This window comes from Fonsecaea erecta, assembly GCF_001651985.1.
Source record: "Fonsecaea erecta strain CBS 125763 chromosome Unknown Scaff5, whole genome shotgun sequence".
NCBI lineage: Eukaryota > Fungi > Ascomycota > Eurotiomycetes > Chaetothyriales > Herpotrichiellaceae > Fonsecaea > Fonsecaea erecta.
This window is the reverse complement of record NW_017387248.1, coordinates 2477239-2497878: the sequence shown is the minus strand read 5'-3', so window position 1 is coordinate 2497878 and position 20640 is coordinate 2477239. Positions and strand designations below refer to the sequence as shown.

The 20640-nt window shown below is 52.1% G+C and overlaps 9 protein-coding genes across 9 annotated transcripts; 5 read left to right on the top strand and 4 right to left on the bottom strand.

Annotated features, from left to right (window-relative positions):
- Window positions 1-197: 197 nt before the first annotated feature.
- Window positions 198-1369, bottom strand: AYL99_06964 (hypothetical protein; the record flags this gene model as incomplete). Its single annotated transcript, XM_018838473.1, has 4 exons — window positions 198-473; window positions 541-721; window positions 786-1017; window positions 1087-1369. 4 exons carry the CDS (start codon window positions 1367-1369, stop codon window positions 198-200), a joined length of 972 nt encoding a protein of 323 aa, XP_018693033.1.
- A 511-nt stretch (window positions 1370-1880) lies between these two features.
- Window positions 1881-3639, top strand: AYL99_06963 (hypothetical protein; the record flags this gene model as incomplete). The annotated part of the gene is made up of 5 exons (XM_018838472.1): window positions 1881-1940; window positions 1998-2454; window positions 2524-2714; window positions 2775-3254; window positions 3307-3639. 5 exons carry the CDS (start codon window positions 1881-1883, stop codon window positions 3637-3639), a joined length of 1521 nt encoding a protein of 506 aa, XP_018693032.1.
- A 1048-nt stretch (window positions 3640-4687) lies between these two features.
- On the top strand, window positions 4688-5516 carry AYL99_06962 (hypothetical protein; the record flags this gene model as incomplete). Its single annotated transcript, XM_018838471.1, has 2 exons — window positions 4688-5070; window positions 5120-5516. 2 exons carry the CDS (start codon window positions 4688-4690, stop codon window positions 5514-5516), a joined length of 780 nt encoding a protein of 259 aa, XP_018693031.1.
- A 133-nt stretch (window positions 5517-5649) lies between these two features.
- Window positions 5650-7369, bottom strand: AYL99_06961 (hypothetical protein; the record flags this gene model as incomplete). Its single annotated transcript, XM_018838470.1, has 4 exons — window positions 5650-5821; window positions 5895-6493; window positions 6546-7084; window positions 7132-7369. The coding sequence occupies 4 exons, from the start codon at window positions 7367-7369 to the stop codon at window positions 5650-5652; spliced, it is 1548 nt and encodes a 515-aa protein (XP_018693030.1).
- A 1048-nt stretch (window positions 7370-8417) lies between these two features.
- AYL99_06960 (hypothetical protein) lies at window positions 8418-8828 on the bottom strand (the record flags this gene model as incomplete). The annotated part of the gene is made up of 1 exon (XM_018838469.1): window positions 8418-8828. The coding sequence occupies one exon, from the start codon at window positions 8826-8828 to the stop codon at window positions 8418-8420; it is 411 nt and encodes a 136-aa protein (XP_018693029.1).
- Window positions 8829-10020: 1192 nt separating this feature from the next.
- On the top strand, window positions 10021-11225 carry AYL99_06959 (aspartate-semialdehyde dehydrogenase; the record flags this gene model as incomplete). Its single annotated transcript, XM_018838468.1, has 3 exons — window positions 10021-10075; window positions 10128-10367; window positions 10420-11225. 3 exons carry the CDS (start codon window positions 10021-10023, stop codon window positions 11223-11225), a joined length of 1101 nt encoding a protein of 366 aa, XP_018693028.1.
- Window positions 11226-11600: 375 nt separating this feature from the next.
- Window positions 11601-12616, top strand: AYL99_06958 (40S ribosomal protein S4; the record flags this gene model as incomplete). The annotated part of the gene is made up of 4 exons (XM_018838467.1): window positions 11601-11708; window positions 11780-12108; window positions 12204-12498; window positions 12554-12616. 4 exons carry the CDS (start codon window positions 11601-11603, stop codon window positions 12614-12616), a joined length of 795 nt encoding a protein of 264 aa, XP_018693027.1.
- A 225-nt stretch (window positions 12617-12841) lies between these two features.
- On the bottom strand, window positions 12842-13372 carry AYL99_06957 (hypothetical protein; the record flags this gene model as incomplete). Its single annotated transcript, XM_018838466.1, has 2 exons — window positions 12842-13253; window positions 13308-13372. 2 exons carry the CDS (start codon window positions 13370-13372, stop codon window positions 12842-12844), a joined length of 477 nt encoding a protein of 158 aa, XP_018693026.1.
- Window positions 13373-13830: 458 nt separating this feature from the next.
- Window positions 13831-18073, top strand: AYL99_06956 (hypothetical protein; the record flags this gene model as incomplete). Its single annotated transcript, XM_018838465.1, has 2 exons — window positions 13831-14853; window positions 14975-18073. The coding sequence occupies 2 exons, from the start codon at window positions 13831-13833 to the stop codon at window positions 18071-18073; spliced, it is 4122 nt and encodes a 1373-aa protein (XP_018693025.1).
- Window positions 18074-20640: the final 2567 nt, after the last annotated feature.

The window sequence follows — 20640 nt, the reverse complement described above, 5'->3', positions numbered from 1 at the left end:
GAAGAACGGGGAATGTAGACGGGGAAGAGAGAGAAGAGACTTTGTGCTCCTGCGGGCGCGGGGATGGAGAATTTAATTTCATTTATAGAGAATCCTTTTCAAGAAAAAAAAGCTGTTCTCAAAATGGTGCCATTGATCGAAAGGCACAAGTTTTTGTTCGTAGTTATTTGGGCTTCCAGGGGTAGCTATATACATAGCTAAGCATAGACAATGCCGTGCACCAGTGTCCCAATTCCCCCAATGGTCATCTCCACACAATCTCCGTGCTGAAGGTATTGGGGCGGGTCCATACGATAGCCCACGCCCGATGGTGTTCCCGTCGTAAGGATGCTGCCCGCCTGCAGAGTCGTCCCCTGGCTACAGTGCTGGATGATCTCGGGAACAGAGAAGATCATGTTCTTGGTGCTGCTCTTCTGGCGAACTTGGCCGTTGATGCGGGTCAGGAGGCTCAGCGATTGAGGGTCCTTGATGGACTGCATGGGGCAAAGGCAGTTAGAGTTGGATTGTTGTATGCATAGTTGTGTGTGTACATGAGCTGACAGGACAACGCAGAAACTTCTTTGCAAGACCCACAGCATAGGGCAGGGACGTGAAGAAACGGGAGAATGCTCCTACCTCTGCGCTGACGACACAGGGACCCATTGGCAGAAATCCATCAAAGCTTTTTGAGAAGCTCATCTGCGGTTGTGCGCCGGCAAGTTCGGGATCAAGCTGCCATTTCCTAAACATTGCCCAAGGAGTTCAGCCATCCATCATCACCGTGGATTCACTTCTGCAAGACTTACCGCGTCGACATGTCATTTGAGACCGTGTATCCGACCACGTAGTCGTACGCTTCCTCGGCTGTCACATTGAGCGCATCCTTGCCCATGACGATTGCCAATTCGATCTCGTAGTCGGCTTGATCATCCTGCGCAATCTTCGGGATCACCACGTCGTCGCCGTAGCCTGCCACTGCATTCGGGGTTTTGGGAAACATAATCGGATGACTTGGCCGTTTGTAGTTGAGTTCGTCCACTGCGTCGTCGAGGGTTATTATTGCCTCATCCCCTTCTTCCTCTCAACCCGGGAGGGAATATCCCTTACAATGTTCTGCGTAATTCCCTCCGATGCAACGGATCACGGGTGCATCCTGCCTGCTGAAGGGACCCAATAGCTTCTTCACCGTGTCGACTCGCTCCGTGACCTCACAGTCCTTACTAAAGGGGTCTCCGACGACGACTTTGGCACGGACTGGAGTGGCCGCTCTATTGGCCGCCGCAGCCCCGACGTCGAAATCGGGGTCGTCTGTGATGACATCTCCGTAGTAAATTTGATCGTCTGACGCAATAAAGCGTATCAGTCTCGACCAGGGGACTTTGACGGGCATCTTGCTTCGCCAGACGGTTGACAGCGCGGGTCTGGTAGGGGACTCTCCATTCTCATATCTTCGTCTCCGCAATATGTTTTTGTTCCGACGAAAGATGCGGTAGTGCCGTGATGGATCCTCCAAGGCTCAATTCCGCGCTGGAATGCCGTGATATCTCCAAGAGCGGAAGTAATAAGCCGCTATGAGATGTTTTGGGAACGAGAAGGTGCCATTCCGTGGAAAATAGCGGCCGTAATGAGTCCCCCGAACGCGCATAGCAGAGGATGCGGCATTTCACGGGCCGTCAGTTGCCGCTCTCTACCAGAGACCATGAACGGATGATAGTTGGCTCTTCATGCCCATCGAAATTGCTGCGGTACCCCAGGCAATTATACAGGAGGAATATGGGGGCATCCATGGGGTTTGCGGGCCGTCTTTAGCCTCCGAACAGGTCCGTGTGGGATGGTCGAGGTGCATTGATAATGGGCACTGACGCCTTCGAGATGATATTGGAATTGCCCAACATTCAGAAATGGACAGCTCGAGTCTGTTGCTTTTGCTCTCTGTAGTCCTTGCAAGCTCTGCCGTCCTGGTAAGTATGGTGTGTCGTCGAAGACAGTGAATATCCCCATTGACACCATGCACACAGCAATATCTCTTCCGCGATCCCCTTAGCCATGTCCCCGGGCCACGCATCGCAAGATGGACCAGTCTCTGGGTTCAGTTTCTCGATTTCTCAGGTTACCGATCACTGGTAATTCATGATCTCCATGCCAAGTATGGCCCGGTGGTACGGATCGCTCCCAACGAGCTGTCGTTCTCCAGCAAGAGGGCGCTGCGGGAAATCTATAGCCCCAACAGTGACTATTCCAAGGCACCTCGATACGCAGCATTTGGTCGCAAGAGCATGTTCACAATGCTCGACAAGCAGGAACATCGACTTCGGGCAAAACGGATCAGCCCTGTTTTCGGCCCATCAATGCTGGCCACGGTCGAGGGCACTGTGTCCGCTCAGATCGAGAAGCTGGTGCACATCTTGGACAATCTAACAGGCCAGTCAGTCGATGTGATGCTCTGGTTCCGTATGATGACACTTGACACCTTTGGTGAGTGATCGAGGAACGATCCCAATTTGCACGACCAAGTATACTGAAGCGACGGCACTTTGTTGACAGGCGATATGTTCCTGGGCACAAACTTTGGTGGACTCGACAACAAACGACCTCCGGAGATCCTCGAGGACCTCGACAACGTCTTTCCAACATACTGGATTGAATGGCAATTTCCATGGCTCTTTCGCGTTCTGTGTATGGTCCCTCATAGGTCCCTGCATCAGTTCATCACAACCGGACACAGATTCTATAGGGTGAGGCTAGATGCTTTTAGCAAGAGAGGCCTGTGGCGCTGCTGACAAATAGCTCAACAGAAAGGAGCACAAGCTTTCAACCAGTACATCCAACTCTATGGGCGCCACGGTGAGCGTCGTGACCTGCTGCAGCGAATGATTGCGGCCAGCACAGAAAAGAAGATAGCAGCACCGCTAACTGACGAGGAGATCGTGGTCGAACTAACCAACCTCATCTTCGCCGGGACCGACACCACAGGCAACACATTCAGCTACATGTTCTGGGAGCTTGCACGGAATCCAATATGGCAGGCTCGTCTGCGGAAGGAATTGCTCGAGGTGTCTTGGAGCGGGGTGGTGCCGGAGTACAAGACCGTAGCTCAATTGCCCATCCTTGAGGCGATAATCCAAGAGACCCTGAGACTGTGGCCCGCCGCTCCTGCAAGCCTTCCTCGCATTGCGTCTGCGCAGGGTGGCGTCATTGATGGAACGACGATTCCTCCATATGTGAGTCTCCCATTTTTCCTGGAAGCGTTCGCCGGCAAGGGAAGCAACATTGACGTATGTGCTATGTGAACAGACACTCGTGTCTTGCCAGAGTCTCACAGTCCAGAGAGATCCTGAGGTCTTCCCGTTCCCAGACGAGTTCCGCCCCGAGAGGTGGCTGGCCGAGGACGAGGCTGGAAACGGTCTACAATCGGACCTGGACGCTATGCGAGACAGCATGTTAGTCTGGGGTAAAGGCTCCCGCACTTGCCTGGGCAAATCCATCGCCATGATGGAGCTGAAGTTGGGACTTGCTGCAATAATCAAGCTTCTGTCACCACAGCTGGCGAGCGAGAAGACCAACGAGGACATGGAGATCAGAGACCATTTTGTCTTGATAGCCAAGGGTGGCCGCTGCCTGCTGAGATTTGAGAAAGTGTCAAGCCTATTCGCCGGATGAGAACTCTCGGTCCCTGAGATTTCAGTGGCTTCAAATGTAGGGTTACAACGAAAAGAAGAGAGTCGAAATCAGAATGAGTCTAGTTAAAAGAGTGGATCGAGCCACATTACCAAAGATGCCACCGATGGTCCTCCCTTTCCCGCTGGTCGCCTCCGTGCATTCTGTGTTTATTTTCTTTGTCCAAGGACGTTGTCTTTGCCAAATTCTTGGAAACGGTGGATTAGTTATGCAAATAGAACGAGGCAACTGGAAGCAGCTCAAAATATTCTGAAGATATCGAGGTGTATATATATATACGGTGGAGTTGTGGTTGTGGTTGATACGCTACGGTGGATTCTTGGCACGCCGGGCGAGAACAGCGAGACAACAAAGACGCGCAATTCAATCACTCTCCCTGAATTCTTTGAGACTGCATTACCACGAGGGCAGCATGAATTCAATAGTATTCTCAAGGCACATACACGGCCATCCCGTCCTTACTCTCTGTCTTCTGTTTGTTGCGTGGAAATCCTTGATATTCCTCATTACTGTGGCTGCTCCAGGCGTCGGATACGACACGTCCTCAAGCCTCCTGGCCCTGGAAGATGGGAGTCAGCACGTCATCTCAAACACTCCAGGCGGAATGCCCAACTGGTGGCTGAAGTTCGTCAGATGGGATGCTATATACTACACCCACATATCAGACCAAGGACACATCTTTGAGCAGGAGTGGGCGTTTGGGATTGGGGTGTCAGCGGCAATATCTTGGATCAGCAGGCGTACCACAGCTCCCAACCCTGGCGTGACTGGACCCTGCACTGACAGTGTCATAGGTCTCTCGCTACTGGGGATAACCACAGAGCTTTCCCCGTCGGTAGTCGGTATCTTGTTGTCACATATAGCCCATTGGCTGTCTGTTGTTCAACTGTGGGCGTTAACAACAGCTCTAATCGGCGACAAACCCAGCGGTTCTCTGGTCCCTTTCTCCACCGCAGCGCTCCATATCTTCTCCCCAGCAGGGGTGTTTCTTTCAGCGCCCTCTTCCGAAAGTATTTTTGCGTTCCTATCCATGTCTGGCTTCCTTGGCTACCTGCACGCCATCCGACTTTTCCAGAGCGGTCTGGTTTTTGCCGGCTGTACGACCATTATCTGCGCCGGTCTGACTTTCAGTACTGCTACGATGGTTCGCAGCAATGGCATACTAGCTGGAATACCCTTTCTCGTGGAAGCAGTCACCACTCTCTTGGCAATGTTTTCCCAGGGCCTTTCGGCTTCGCGGGTTTTTCAGCTAGCCTCGATCGTGTTTGCGGGTTTACTGGTGGCATGCGGCATGGTGTACCCGCAAGGACTAGCATACAAGGACTATTGCTACGGCCGTGCCACCGAGACCAGGAGACCTTGGTGTAACCAGACAATACCATCCATATTCACCTGGGTCCAATCTCACTATTGGTGAGTCTGTCGAGGTTTGTGCGACGATTGCGGCTGACAAGTATTGCAGGAATGTTGGCCCCTTTCGCTACTGGACTGTATCGAATCTACCGCTGTTTATATTGGCGGCACCTACACTCTCGGTTTTGATATACTCGGCCGTGGATGTCCTCCGACGCCCGCAGTTTCTCAGCCTAGAGACGCAGCAAGCGCCAGCTACCTCTTCTGCCGGAAAACGCGCATTGCTGAGCCTGGCCCTCCCTCAACTCGTGCTTGCAGTCCTCGCGCTCACAAGTTATCACGTCCAAATCATCACGAGGTTGTCCTCCGGGTATCCCCTGTGGTACATATGGCTGGCGACCGAGCTTCAGACGGAGCCGAAGCGATCCTCGGTAGTCATTCGGTGGATGGTCATCTATGGTCTGGTTCAAGCTGGGCTGTATGCGTCATTTCTGCCTCCGGCCTAAGTCCAAGTTTGGCCGTCAAGATCGTCTGGGCATCAGATTTACTACGCTGAGGCACAGACGTCAGAAACATTGTGAGTCGACGTGATTAATCTTGAACTATCCCTAAGCTACAGGCTCTTTTGCCGACTTCAGGCTACTTTTCCACCGATTTCACCTTGACTCTGATCCCCTTGGTGTCGAGTTTGACGGTCGGCACAAAATAGTCATGAGCCAGGACCGTATCCGACAGCTCAGTTTCATACAACTCGAAAGAGAACGTCCTAAATATTGTGGCAAGCCCCATGTACAGCTCAGCTTGAGCAAGGCTGCAATATTGTCAGTACCATCTTCCGGCGACACAATAGGCCAGAGTCCAAGTAGGAAGCAATCGCAACTCACTTCTGACCGATACATTGCCTTGTTCCTCTCCCAAAGCCAACGAAATATCTCTCTAATGGTTGGCCGTCCTTTGTGGTTGGGTTATTCAGCCACCTTTCCGGAACAAATGAATTTGACTCAGGGAAGACATCTTCATCATGATTCATGTCGACTATGGTCATGGAGATCGGTGTGCCTGCCGGAATGATCCAATCTTTGTACTTCAGGTCGTGGCGGGCAACCCGAGGCAGCCGAGAAGCAATGCCATATGCTAGCCTGATACCCTCTTTGATACACCCTGTCAGGTAGGGCAACTGCCCGAGGTTCTGCCAGTGGAGCTGCATCGATGGGTCGGGAATGGCTTCGTCGAGTTCAGCTCGCAACTTCGCGAAGATTTCAGGGTTGTTAATGATGTGAAAGCTGGCCACCGCAGCGGCCCATGAGGTGGTTAAAATGGCGGCACCAATGATTACTTGAGCTTCTTGCACCATGCGGTTCACCGACTTCTCCTTGGTGGAAAGGTCACTGTGAAGCATCTCGTGGAATAGTGTTGGATGATCAAACATCTTCCTGGATTCGTCATGGTTCTCCTTGAGCGCGGAGATGGTCCGATGGAAGTCCTTGGCTCACCGAGTCAGGGTATCGTTTGGATAGCGGCACCTCACCACTCACCTGTTGAACTTGTATATGCATGTACATATTCGGTTCGAGCCTCAGTACCAGCCAATCTGGGAGGCTGTTCATCACGGGCCACAGCCACGGAAACTGCATCAACATGCTGGAAGATTCGCAGGCGGCGTGCATTGCTTCGTGGAACGTTTCTTTGAATTCCGGAGAGTCGAGATGGTCGTATGACTTTGCGAAACAAAATTCCGTCACGACATCTCCCGCATATGCCGTCCAGGCACGATGAAGCGGCAGTACACGATCGGTCCCTGCATATTCTTGGACCCTCGAGCAAAGCTTCCTCAACTTGGCACGTACGACAGGCTGGAAGTCCATGATTTTGCGCTTAGAGAAGAAAGGAGCTACAGCATTACGCAAACGACGGTGGTCTTCCTGCAGTGGCGCGGTGAAGAAGGTATCGTCAGTGCCGAACCTGGCAGAGAACGGGGCATATTTATCGAGCCTGCCGGACTTGACATAGAGCTCTTCAAAATAGTCCGAGTCCAGAATGTGCAATTCATTGGGTGTTACTCGGACGATGGGACCTGTTTATCAATTTCAGATCGCAGGATGGCATCTGAAGAATGCTCACCATATTGCTTATGCAGGTCTTGGATGTGAAAGGTCATTTGGCCTTTTTGGATGATTTCGTAGTAGAACTCGTACCATCTCGTCAGCCCGGCAAGCTTGGGCCCTGGAAAATGAGCAATGGGATGGAAGAAGACACGATAGATTGCAAGAACAAGACAATAGACTATGGTGAAAGCGACAGCGAGTATCAAGAGCGCAACAGAGGGGCGGGTGGTCGAGATGGATCTGAGGTGGTCCATCATGCTTGATTGCTATCCTGGCGATCGAAACATTGACGGCTGGAGGAATTGGGAAATGGCATCCTCTCCCGAAGAGGGAGAGCCCATAGGGCCGACAAGACCATTCTCTGGGTCAGCCAGGAACGTGCATGCATCATGCAGGACGTCGAGGCCAGTCTTTCTCAGGCGAAGCTGGACGCTAGTTGATGCAACGCACTCATTGCGGGGGTCTGGGAGAACGAGAAGCATGTGATGAGGGCAAAGAGGACGGGACGAAGGAAGGGCAGCACGACAAGCGAAAAAAAATCGATGGCAGATGATTTCTTTTGCGCATCTAGGGACTTGCAGGTAGAGTGCTCTACATATGGTCGGGATAATAGACATACTGTATGTAGTTGGCATGTCGGAAAGACCGCAGTGTGTTGGGGCATCTTGACCCCGATAAACATGTCAATACCCTGGGCGCTTTGCCGCCTAGCTGCTACAAGCTCTCCAGCCCACAAGCCCATCGTTCCGGCCCGAAGCCCGGACTCTAGCCTCACTAGCCCCAGCAAGCCGCCCAGCCTCTTGAGATAAGTATGAAGTCGCAGCTACAACTTCGAAAAAGTTTATTGCCTCCATCCACCACTCCCCAAAGATCAACATACGCACGGAGTACAACTCTGGCTGCCTTGCCGTACTGCACGGCACAAACCATGTAAGAACTATCAACTTCCACTGAAGGCCGGTTTGCCTAGCCAGGAATGTAAGCCTCGCATTCGCCAGTCTTCCGGGTCCAGGTCTTTCCTACGTCAACCGTGTGAGCGAGCTTTTACAGTTCTTTCATTATCTCATATTCCTTTCGTAATCTCATCGGTCTCTGCTTCGCTTGGTGTTTCCCTAGAACTTCTGCTTCTGGCACAGCTACATGATCACACGCTATTCTCTCCTTCTCTCCATTCGCAGTGCCAAACATCCATGGGCAGCCACTACCACGAGGAAGACCTGGAGACTGACGTTTGTTCCCCTTGTTCTCTCCTACTCCAGTGCTCACAGATACCTCGTCTGAAGCCGACGACGGAGACTCCGGTTACGAGACCTCTGTCTCAGGGTCCTGGTGTGCTTCATTGGGAGCACCGTCCTCAACTACCGCTACGAGAATGGCCGACGCTACCGCGCCTATCGCGAAGGCAAATATATGTTGCCCAACGACCAAATTGAGCAGAACCGCCTGGACATGCTTCATCACATTCACAGACTGGTTCTGGGTGGCCCTTTGTTTCGGGAACCATTGAACCAACCTCAGCGCGTTCTCGAACTTGGCGGTGGCACTGGCAATTGGTGCATCCAGTTCGCCGATGGTTTTCCCTGCGCCACCGTTATTGGTACCGATCTCAGCCCCATTCAGCCCGAGTGGGTGTCGCCCAACTGCAACTTCTATGTTGACGATTACGAAAGTGAATGGGCGTTTCCTCCCTCGGAGCATTTCGACTATATCCATGGGCGGGCGCTCTGTGATAGCGTCGCCAATTGATCTCGATTTTTCGCTCAGGCCTTGTCTCATTTGAACCCTGGCGGTTGGACGGAAATACAAAAATATCGCTGCGAGGTCTATTCCAACGTTGGCTCTCTCGACCGAGCCATCTATCTGAAGAGTTGGGTCGAGGAAATGAGTGAACGGAGCAAGCGGTTCGGCAAGGAACTGAAGATAACAAACAAAATGAGGAACTACATGCAGAATGCTGGCTTTGTCGACGCCCACGAGGAGTTATTCAAATGTCCGATTGGGACCTGGGCCAGAGGAGAGAGATACAAGGAGTTAGGGAAACATTACAAAGCCTTTTACTCTGGCCATGTTTACCCGGATTCTTGGATACACCATCGAGTAGGCCTTGGTCACGATCGAAAGAGTCAAATGAGATTTGGCCAACCCGAATTTTCGTCTATATGTCCATTACCACTTTGTGTGGGGTCGGAAGCCTGAATGATGGACGATCGACCACAGAAGAGTGAGTTGTCTATTCGTGGTTCCGTTCACTCGAACCGTCAAGCGCGGAGATCCAATCACCGAAGCAAACACCGATATATGGTGTCTTTGATAGCGACTCAAAGTAGAGAACGGCCGAGTTAGCAAAGACACAACGTAATAGCCGAGAGTGGGCCTAGTGAGCCCTATCTTGTGGAATCTGTCAGGCGAAGCCGGTTTGACACGCCAGATACATGACGGCCAGACGAAGAAATCTTGTGATAAAGAACAAACAAGGGATTGAGCGGAGTTTGAAATTCCAGATTGGTATAGATAGCTGCTTCGGGTTAGGGTCATTGCACAAGCGAAGCCCAAGGGCAAAAAGTCCAAGTTGTTGTCGCGATAAGCAGGAAGCATGCAGTTCGCCGAAACGCAGAAACACAGGCGTTTGCTTTTACCTCTTCCCCCGCGATGTCCATACATAATACCTACTTGTACGGAATCTGCCGGCAACCACCCACCGACCAGACACCGCAACACTCGCCTTCTTGGCAGTCATTACAAGCATTTAAATATCGCGGCTTTTCCCTGTCTCAAGTGACTCAAATGCAAAAAAAGCTTGGAGCAAAGTCGTTTGTTCTTCAGTCGACGTGCAACATCTGCCAAAAGTCCCTTGTATAAGTCTTGAATCGAAGCAGAATCCTTTTTCGTCCTTGTCACATGCACCATGGCAGTACCAGCATCGCAGCCTAAAAAGAAATGTGCCGTCCTAGGAGCCACAGGTGTGTACCACGATACTAATCCGCTAGAACCTGCTGACTCTTGTGTGGCCAGGCTCTGTGGGCCAACGGTTTATTCTCCTTCTGGCCAACCACCCAATGCTTCATTTACAGGCCGTTGGAGCTTCGTCAAGGTCAGCTGGCAAACTATACAAAGACGCCGTCAGATGGAAGCAAGCTAGACCGATGTCCACCGAGCTTGCCAATCTCGAGGTCAGGGAATGCAAAGCAAGCAACTTTACAGACTGTGACTTGGCCTTTTCTGGCTTGGACAGCGATGTCGCTGGAGAAGTCGGTACGACTATTCACATGGCTCCCTGCTTCATGTTCCTGCTGATTTGGTCCAGAAATGGAATTTTTGAAGGCAAATATTCCTGTTTTCTCGAATGCAAAGAACTATCGCAGGGATCCGCTCGTCCCGCTGGTCGTGCCAACAGTCAATCTTTCGCATCTGGCTCTGATTCCCCACCAGCGGAAGCATTTTGGTCTCGATAAAGGATTCCTGGTCTGCAACTCAAACTGCGCCGTCATCGGTATCGTCATCCCCTTTGCAGCACTACAAGCAAAGTTCGGACCGGTCGAGGACGTCGAGGTATTCACCGAGCAAGCAGTGTCAGGCGCTGGCTACCCAGGTGTGGCCAGCATGGACATTATGGATAACGTCATCCCTTATATATCGGGAGAAGAGGACAAGCTCGAGACCGAGGCCCAAAAGATATTGGGCTCGATCAACTCGGATGCGACTGCGTTTGAAGAACAGTCCGGCCTGACAGTTGGTGCTACGTGCACGAGAGTCGGTGTGACAGATGGCCACATGGCCTTTGTGTCTTTGCGATTCAAGCAGAGACCTGCACCCACTGCCGAGCAGGTGAAGGCGGCCCTGAGGGAATATGTGGCCGATGCGCAGAAGCTGGGATGCCCTTCGGCTCCAGAGAAGGCCATTGTTGTCTTTGACGAGCCCGACAGGCCTCAGCCACGGCTTGACAGGGACATCTCCGGAGGATATGCGGTTAGTGTGGGCAGGGTTCGAGAGACCGCCAAAGGGTCACACTTTGACATCAGGTTCGCGGCATTGAGCCACAACACCGTCATTGGAGCGGCTGGTTCTTCAATTCTGAATGCAGAGGCTGCGATCATCCAGGGTTTGCTGTAAATAGGTTTGTTCGAACGGCTGGGGCCGAGCAGTCCATGACTCGGCAAGGAATGGATGGAGCGGCACAATGGTGTAATGCATAGAGGGACATGAAAATCAAATCTCATTGATCATATCGAACTTGAACAGTCTTCTTTCCCGGCTCTTATCTCGAAGTCCTCTTGGGCTGGCTTGCCTCGCCAATTGGATTTCAAATGACAGATTCGCTGCTCGTCATATTTTCCGGAAAGTGAAACCTACCCAAAACAGACTAGTCCCACAAATCTTGGCGACGGCCACAACCAAATTCCCAATTATTCTTTCTGCGGTCGCCATCCGACATCTTCTGTGCGGATTGTCCTACTTTTTCCTCTATCACACAACGAAGTCGTCAAGATGGGTCGCGGTCCAAAAAAGCATCAGAAGCGTCTCAGTGCGCCCTCGCACTGGCTCTTGGACAAGCTCTCGGGTGCCTATGCTCCCAAGGCATCCCCTGGGCCTCACGTTGGTACCCCTTCGAAAAGCTCTTTTGCGCCTGGGTGTTGTGGAAAATATGCTGACCCAAAGATGTGTAGAAAAGCCGTGACTGCCTCCCTTTGATCGTCTTCCTCCGCAACCGCCTCAAGTACTCCCTGAACAATCGCGAGACCATGGCCATTTTGATGCAGCGCCTCATCAAGGTCGATGGCAAGGTCCGCACCGACATCACCTACCCTGCGGGTTACATGGACGTGATCTCGATCGAGAAGACTGGAGAGCACTTCCGTCTGGTCTACGACACCAAGGGCCGCTTTGCCATCCACCGCATCGAGCAGGCCGAGGCCGAATACAAGCTCGGCAAGGTCAAGAGAGTGCAAGTTGGCAAAGGAGGTATCCCATACTTGGTTACGCATGATGCTCGCACGTAAGTCCTGCCTGCATCTATCAGCCGTTGGACCAAGCTGTGGTCGGAAAAAACGGGAAATCACAAAGTGTCAAGATACTGATGTGGATTAATAGTATTCGATACCCCGATCCTGCCATCAAGGTCAACGACACTGTCAAGATCGACCTCACCACTGGGAAGATCACCGACTTCATCCGATTCGATACTGGTGTGATCGCCATGGTTACCGGTGGTCGCAACATGGGCCGTGTCGGTGTCATCACCCACCGTGAGAGACACGACGGTGGCTTCAACATTGTCCACATCAAGGATGCCATTGACAACTCGTTTGCGACTCGAGAGAGCAACGTCTTCATCATTGGCAAGGAGAAGCCGTGGATCAGTCTGCCCAAGGGCAAGGGTGTCAAGGTAAGTTTAAAGCGCACATTGTTAGCGATGGCTCAAGCTTATGGTATTTCCACAGCTGTCCATTGCCGAGGAGAGAGATCGCCGCCGTGCCGTTCAGATGGCCAACTCCCGGGTGTAGAGTATTACCATTATCTGGAGTATTCATACAGCTTCTGGGGAGGCGGGAAGGAGTGGGATGTGGAGAAGAAGAAGAAAAAACCTACTTGTGCAAAGCGCAAAGATGATATCCGTGCATTTGTAAGCTCAGGGCAGAGATACCCCCGAGATTCTTCGGCCCTTATGGCTGAAATGGCAATCCAAAGATACCTCGACCGTCCAACTCAAACTTTTCTCGTTTCTGTTTCTACTTGTTCTTTTTGGCGGCGCTTTCGCCCGCTCCCAGTCGCCCAAACACTCCAGCCACAGTCATCAACCTGTTAACGTGCAAGAACACGCTGACCCCGACGTTTGCGGATATCATCTGGTTCCACTGGTTCAGATCCCAGAACACCATGTGACCAAGGGCACAGTATACGGAATATATGTGGCCCAAATCGGCCAGAGCCACCGCAATCAAATATCTCCTTGCGATTTCGGGGTGGTTGGTGAAGCAGCAGATGACTGCCAATGCTGCGAGAAGAAGAAAAACATTGCCCAGCTGGAGAGTCAAGGAGAGAGCATTGGGGGTGAAGAGGAGGTTCGATATGGCAGAGTGAGGCGCCTGGTCGGCATAATACTGTTCAGGTTGGAACAGGACGACGAAGTAGGCCCATGTCCTATCCGTATCAGCAAGCAGCATCACCGACTCTCAGGGATTAAAGGGATCATACAGCGCTGCGGGCTCCAAAATACCAAAGAGGACCAACGGCCAGAGGGGAAGGGCAGAGATGGCCATCATCTGGGATTGTGCGGAGTATATCAAGGCTTGAGCAGACAGAGAAGCGACAATAACCGGCAATCACAGGGGACAAGAGACAAAAAAGAGGACGAGAAGCTGTCTTATAGATGATATTTCCGTCTATTGGAGCCCACCTTCTGTAAGGCAAGCCATTCGCATTGTGTAGCTCAGTGTTTGATGGTCGATGTCAGCCTTTGGAGTCGCGGTGGGCGCAGGAGGATGTGAAGATGCTGGCTAAACTTCGGCAGAGACCTAGCCTGTCACGTGCTGGTGCGGCGGTCTGTTTGTTGACATGGCGAGCAGGTTACCCAATCAACTGACTTCATGTGCACCTCTTCTCTTCCACATCGATTCCCTTTGTTTGCGACAGCACGCACCAATTTGCACGACCACATATTAACGGACACAGGATAGATTGTGCAGGCGATACCACAGCAGCACCAGCAGCACCAGCAATGGCCGCACATGTCGCCGCCGACAGCGACCTCATTAACTTCGACATAATAGAAACCCACAAGGAAAACATCCAGTCCCTCCCCGGCGGCCGGTCGGCGAAGCAGCTGGCCTCCATATTGTCGCCTCTTCCGTCCTCCAGGTCGTTGGGCTTGGGCCCGAGTGCGACTCCGACCTTAGAAGAAACAAAAACCCTCAACGACGCCATCAGACACGAATATGAAATCGAACTCCAATCAATAGCAGATTCTGACGACCCACTCGACATCTATGACCGATATGTCAAATGGACGCTCAATGCATACCCGTCAGCTCAAGCGACACCTCAGTCCCAGCTTCTTCCCCTGCTCGAACGGGCGACAAAGGCTTTTCTCACCTCGAGCCACTACAAGAATGATCCACGATACTTGAAATTATGGCTACATTATATCCGCCTATTCTCAGACACGCCTCGAGAGACCTTTGCGTTTCTCGCGCGACATGGTATTGGCGAGGGACTCGGGCTGTTTTATGAAGAGTTTGCGGCATGGCTGGAGGCTGCAGGGAGATGGGTACAAGCGGATGAAGTATTCAGACTAGGCATTGAGCGGGAAGCCAGACCCGCGGAAAGATTGTCGCGGAAATATGCTCAGTTCCAGCAGAGATTCGACGCCAGACCGGAAGTCGACGATGAGCCCAGCTCCCCTGCGCTGCCCACCGTTCGACCGGCGCTGGCGGCGAAGATTGATCCGTTTGCCTCCGCCCACGCCGGGGATGACCCTCAAGCGTCTCGTCAGCGGAATGGGTTAAGTGGAGGCTCCGCACCGACGTCCCGCTCAGGCAAACCCAAGATGGCCATCTTTTCGGATGCGGATAACGCCCAACAGCCACTGGCTGCAAACAACACGAAAGGATGGGACAGCATTGGGTCAATGAAGGAACGCAAGAAGGAGAACACCGTTGAGGCTCGATCGTGGGCGGGAGAGAAGTTGAAAGCCGGAGGCAGAGTCGGTGCGGTGCCAAAAATGGAGGTATTCAAGGATCCGGTATGATTGACCTTTTTCCATGTCTAGACTCGGTCAATACAAATCTAAACTTCTGTGGACGATCACCAAGACTTTGGTCCTCTTCTTCATCTTGTCGTATAGTGGCTGACCGATTTCGTAGGCATCACGAGTACAGGGACAATCCAAGCGACCCCCGACGACCCAAGACTCCCAACAACCGCATCAAGTTGTGAATCCACGTACCGGGCGAGCTGAACGGGTCTTCGTGGCCCTTGAAGCCATCTATCCCCCTGGGACGGATCTCGAATTCAGCTTCGAAGAACTTCGAGCCATGTCTCGAGGCTGGGCTCAGAAGGATTGGAGGTCACAAAAGGAAGCAACTCCTCTGAGGCCGACTGCCGGTAATGTCGCCCCAAATGCGAGTTCAAAGGTCACCAAGTCTCGGGAGCCAGAAGATATCGAGAACCTCACACACTCCTTTGCGGATAAGGTTGACCTGAACGATGGTGCGAACTCAACTCTAGGTGTCCACGATATGTCGAGCCAATCGATGGTTGGCATGCCCGAGTCAGGTTCCCAATCAGCAACCAACCCGCCGAAACAGAAGGACAAGAGATTGAAGATCAGAGAGGTCAAGCAGGAGACGCAGACGGTCAAGACTCGACTGGAGTCGCCCACCGGCAAGAAGTTGAAGCGCAAAAACTCCTCGCAGGAGCCAACCATGACTTTCCATTCCAAGGCTGCGACGAATGAGATATACGACATGTTCAACCAGCCACTCCGTAAACCGGTAACGGCTAGAGACGACACCCAAAGTGGCGATGAGACCGACTTCACCGAGGGAGAAATAGATGATGGGTACAGCACCGCAGGTGACGCTGAGAGCACCGAAACGGGTCGAGTTTCCGCGCCTGGCAGTGAATACGGTGACGATACTTTGGCGTCCATCAGGAAAAATCACTCGCAGAGTCAAAGTCAGTCTGAAAGTGTCTCTCCTTGGTCCGACTTCACCACCAGCAAACACGTGCCACCTCTTGATTCAGCACGTGTCAAGGACAAAGCACAGGAGACTCAGAAGCACAGGAGACTCAAGCATAAAGGCCGGTCAGAGGATATAACAGAGAGCATGGACTCATCCAGCCAAAACCAGACACAGAGTTCTGGTTTTGGAGCGTTTGACACCCAGGCGATTGCTGCCATCGCTGAGGGTAACTTTGATGAACTGGACACCAGAGCTATTGCTATGATGGCTGGCGATGTCGATGAGAATGCGGCAGACGCTGGGGATGTTGACGTTGAGCAGGATGCCACCGTCGCCACATCGGCGGACCAGACCACCTTGACAGAGCAACACCAGGGAGAATCAGACAACCGTGGAGTTGACGATGGTGACGTCCTGGCCACCCCGATTGACGACGAGTTCCCTGACCACCGAGAGATTTCGCATAAGCCTCGTTTCATCCCCATTCCACCTGCCGACTATGAGCCGACCCCGATTCGACCTTATCGTGACCCAGCGATGCTGGCGCAGAACAAGATGCCGTTCATGACACCAATTGCAGAGCGAACTGAATCTTCACTTGCTCCTTCGACTATTTTCAACGTGCCTGGATATTTCGACTCCAAGACCCCGTGCAGGTCCAAATATGAGAGCCCGTCCAAATTTGGGGTTGAGAATCTTCTCTTGAGCAGTCCACAACAGCAGGCAGCGACGCCACCGACCGGTTCTCCGGCAGGCAAGAGAAAATGTGGTGATACCGGCGCGATTGAGGATGAGCTCGTCACATCTTCACCGCAGAAAAAGGGGCCCAGCCAGAAGAGCGACCTCGACATTTCGCCAATCCCTCGCTCCAAAATCAACGACGACACCTTGAAGGCTACTGCTGTGCCATCAAAGCCAATTGTCAGATCGCCCCTGTCTAAAGTTCAAAAAGGACCAATCATTCCAGATTTGCAATGCAATCCATGCGACGACGCTATCCGAAACCAGATCCTCGGTTCGGTTTATCCACCGCTATCGGCGCAAAAGGGTTATTATGATCATTCGGGCATCACTTTTGGCCGCTACCCGATCCTGAAATCGTTCGCCGAAAAACAGGCAAGGAGCAAAGCCAAATTCAGTCCCCGAAAGAGTCAGAACGAAAAGGTCCCAAGTAAGGCGGTTCCTCCGGTCCTCAAATTCAACGGAGCAACTCGGGTCTACGCTGTCAAGCGCGAATTGGGCGAAGGGGCGTTTGCTCCGGTGTATCTGGTCGATAGCTACGACCCGGCTGAGGATGAAGAGGCAGGCGAGAACGACAAAGAAAACAAGAGCCCACAGTCATCTCAGCTTGGTGATACGAGCCGTCAACCGCTGGAAGCCCTCAAGACCGAGTCTCCTCCAGGCACATTGGTCTGGGAGTTCCACATCGTCCGTTTGATCAAACAGCGCCTCGGCTCCGCCGCGCGAAGCATGCAGTCCATCATCCTGGCTCACGAATGCCACCTCTACCGCGATGAAGCGTACCTGGTCCTCTCGTACAGTCCGCAGGGGACGTTGCTCGACTTGGTCAATTTGGCGCGGGCCGAGAACATCAAAGCCGGCAAGCCTGCAGAGGGCTTAGACGAAGCGATGGCCATGTGGTTGAGTGTCGAGCTGCTGCGCACTTTGGAGGATCTCCACCGGGCGGGTATTCTCCATGGCGACTTGAAGGGCGATAATTGCCTTGTCCGCTTCGACACCAGCTTGGACCTGACAGCGCCATTCAGTCCGGAGGGAAACCACGGATGGCAATCTCGGGGACTGAAGTTGATTGACTTTGGGCGTGGTATCGACACTCGTATGTTCAAGCCTAACGCACAATTCATCGCCGACTGGCCCGCCTGTCCTCAGGACTGTACCGAAATCCGCGAATGTCGACCTTGGAAGTGGCAGATTGACTACCATGGCGCTGCGGGGGTGATCCACTCGCTGTTGTTTGGCAAGTACATCGAGACGGTGCCAGCCGGGGCCAATGCATTGGCCGGTCCGGGACAAAAGAAGGAATGGAAATTGAAGGAGAACCTCAAGCGATATTGGGAGAAGGACGTTTGGGCAGATGTGTTTGCAACACTGCTGAACCCAGGGTGCGTGGCCGATGGGGAAGATATGCCGATCCAGGGCAATTTGAAGAGGGTGAGGGTCATGATGGAGAAGTGGCTCGTGAACGAGGGCGAGCGAGGTGGTCGTGATCTAAGGGGGAGCTTGAGACGGATGGAGCGGCTGGTCGGCGTGAAGTAAGGTGATCAACCAGGGGCCGTATTCTTTTCTTCATCAGATACCAGAGCACCACGACCATTGGGAGAAATTCGACGACCACACAATTGAGCGAAGGCGTTGGGGGAGCTTGTTTTGGCCGGGTCCATTCACGAAACAATCAATCATGGAGAATTAGAACTTGGGAAGATCTCTCTTGGAAAGTCAGGGATTGAATGAATGGAAGGAAGGCAAGAGGGTATTTCTCGAGAGACAGGGATTTGTTGTTGGCGCATGGCACATTCACACCAGAGATGAACACAGGTTATCATCCGGCATTCTAATCGAGTTGGACATTGACAATGACAAACAACATCAAGCACAGCGAGAACGAAGATGAGTGAAATGCTCCATCTGTCCACGCACCATGATTTATTTGCATATACAGTACATATATATACTTTGGCGTATTTACGGGCATGAAGCCGAAATGGGTCGTCATGTGACATATCACGGGGTATTACAGTAGGCTGAGAGAGTCCAATCGAGCTGCTCTCTTGTTTGATCGCGCTGCGCCCTCCTCGAAGTTCCCCAACGTGTTGACAGCAACCATGATTGAATTCAAATGTCCTCCGGTTCGATAGACGTCGTTCATTTCTCTGATGCATGCTGCATTCTGTGTTACGAAACGATATCCTCACTGGATGAAGCCCAATTGCGTAGGTACCCTGAGATTTTCGGAGCCACTCGTCACTGATGTCCATGGCTCGCAGTTGATCGCAGAGAACGTAGAATTGAAGTGATTCAATGCCCTCCGATTTGTCTCTCGTGTTCACAATCGCCACAGCCCAGAACATGGTGTCATCTTGCCTGCTTGAGCATCCTTGCTTGGACCTTCCGAGACGATAATGCACCTACTCACGGTGACCTCCTCTCTTATGGAACTCGAACCAGGCCCCGATGGAAAGAGCGGCGGCTAGCAACTTACAATGATGGAAATCCCGTCGACCAATGTTGGTCGGTTCTACGGAAAATATTTTCCGTTGAGCTGGTCGATCGAATGCCACAGGAAATCGTCTTGGAAATCGTGAAGTTATTAGGACCTACCTGTCTCTCAGGTATAAGAGAATTCCGGGCTCTCATCAACGCGTTACGCCGAGAGCCACTTGCAGCTAAGATCTCTCTGGACCTTTCCTCCGTTATTTATCAAACAACATTGTGCTTTCGTGGTGATTCCTATGTCTCAATGATCAGTAATCGACACGATGGACGAGAGAACCTCCGAAAACTCAGGGGGAGGCCGCGGACTGACGGATGTCGAGTTGTAGTATCCATTGACGAGATAGGTGTCAGAAATATTCGGTTCTTTGGGCTAGGTGCATCGTCCATTCCTGCGGATGGGAGTCCATGGTATTATATCACAGACTCCTTCCCGCAGACGGTCTTCGAGGGCTCTACCGACGTAAGTGCACCTCGTTCACCGCGACGTTTCCTGACACGCGTATCAGGGTCTCATCCTCCGAGATATACGCAGCAAGTGCGTCTCTAATTTCTACGACTCATTCTTATGGGACACTACGAACCCTCCTTCCATCAATAAAAAGAACTTCTTCTCGGTATCTGCCACAGGCGCTTCGCACTCACGCTTTAGATTTATCTCTTTCAAAGGGGAAACTTACATGTTTATTGTCCACTGTCGGTTTCAGAAGATTCTAGGTATTTGTGCCCATGACTTGGTGGATCTCGATCCGAAATGCGGCACTTGTGATAGCGATATCAGGGCGAAAAACGTTCAACGCCTTTGCCTTCCCGTGAATGTTGGGGAAAGAATCCGAGGGATTTGGATTCGTACTACAAAGCACATCTCTTTAAAAGACCGTGGTATTATAGTACGTTGGGCAGTTCTCTCACCTAGATATATATACTCCCGACTGATTATGTTTAGGTCCAAACAACACGTTCGCGTGTCCGTACATTCGGCATATATTCGCATGTCAACCACGATGGCTTTGAATATCATTCTCTTCTTGGTCGGACGGATGGCTTTGTTGACGGAATCTACTACAACGCGCTCGAGAGTCGATGGGATTCCGTCACCGAGCTGGGAGCCGTTTGCTCTTCTTCGGCGAACCGTGTGGCAGCTGAAGGTCCGACTCTTCCCAACCTCCCATCCTTCTATGATTCTCCCACGAGATCTTTGGATCGGTACCTGTCAGCTGCTCCTCTGCACAATCTCCGCAGCCTGAGATTCTGTAACGACGAGAAGTCGCCCTGGTGCACGGGCGTTCTCCTAGTCTATCACGACGAGAGCCAGGATGCACTTGGCCAGCTCTTCTGGGGTAGGTTGATCTCCAGCGAAGACATCTCGAGAGAGAATACTCGATACTGTAACATTACCATGGCAAAGCTCCACCACGTGCAGTACAAGGTGGTAGACCCCGATTCAGAACCTATTATTGACGACAGTGATAAGAACAGCTGGAGATCAATTCCGGAAACTGGTACTATCAGGTGGTGGTCTGGGCGACTTGGGGATCGAATCGTGATTGACCCCACAAGTCTGACATGAAGCTCAAACTCCCAGATTCGACAACTATCTACCCTTGACGAAC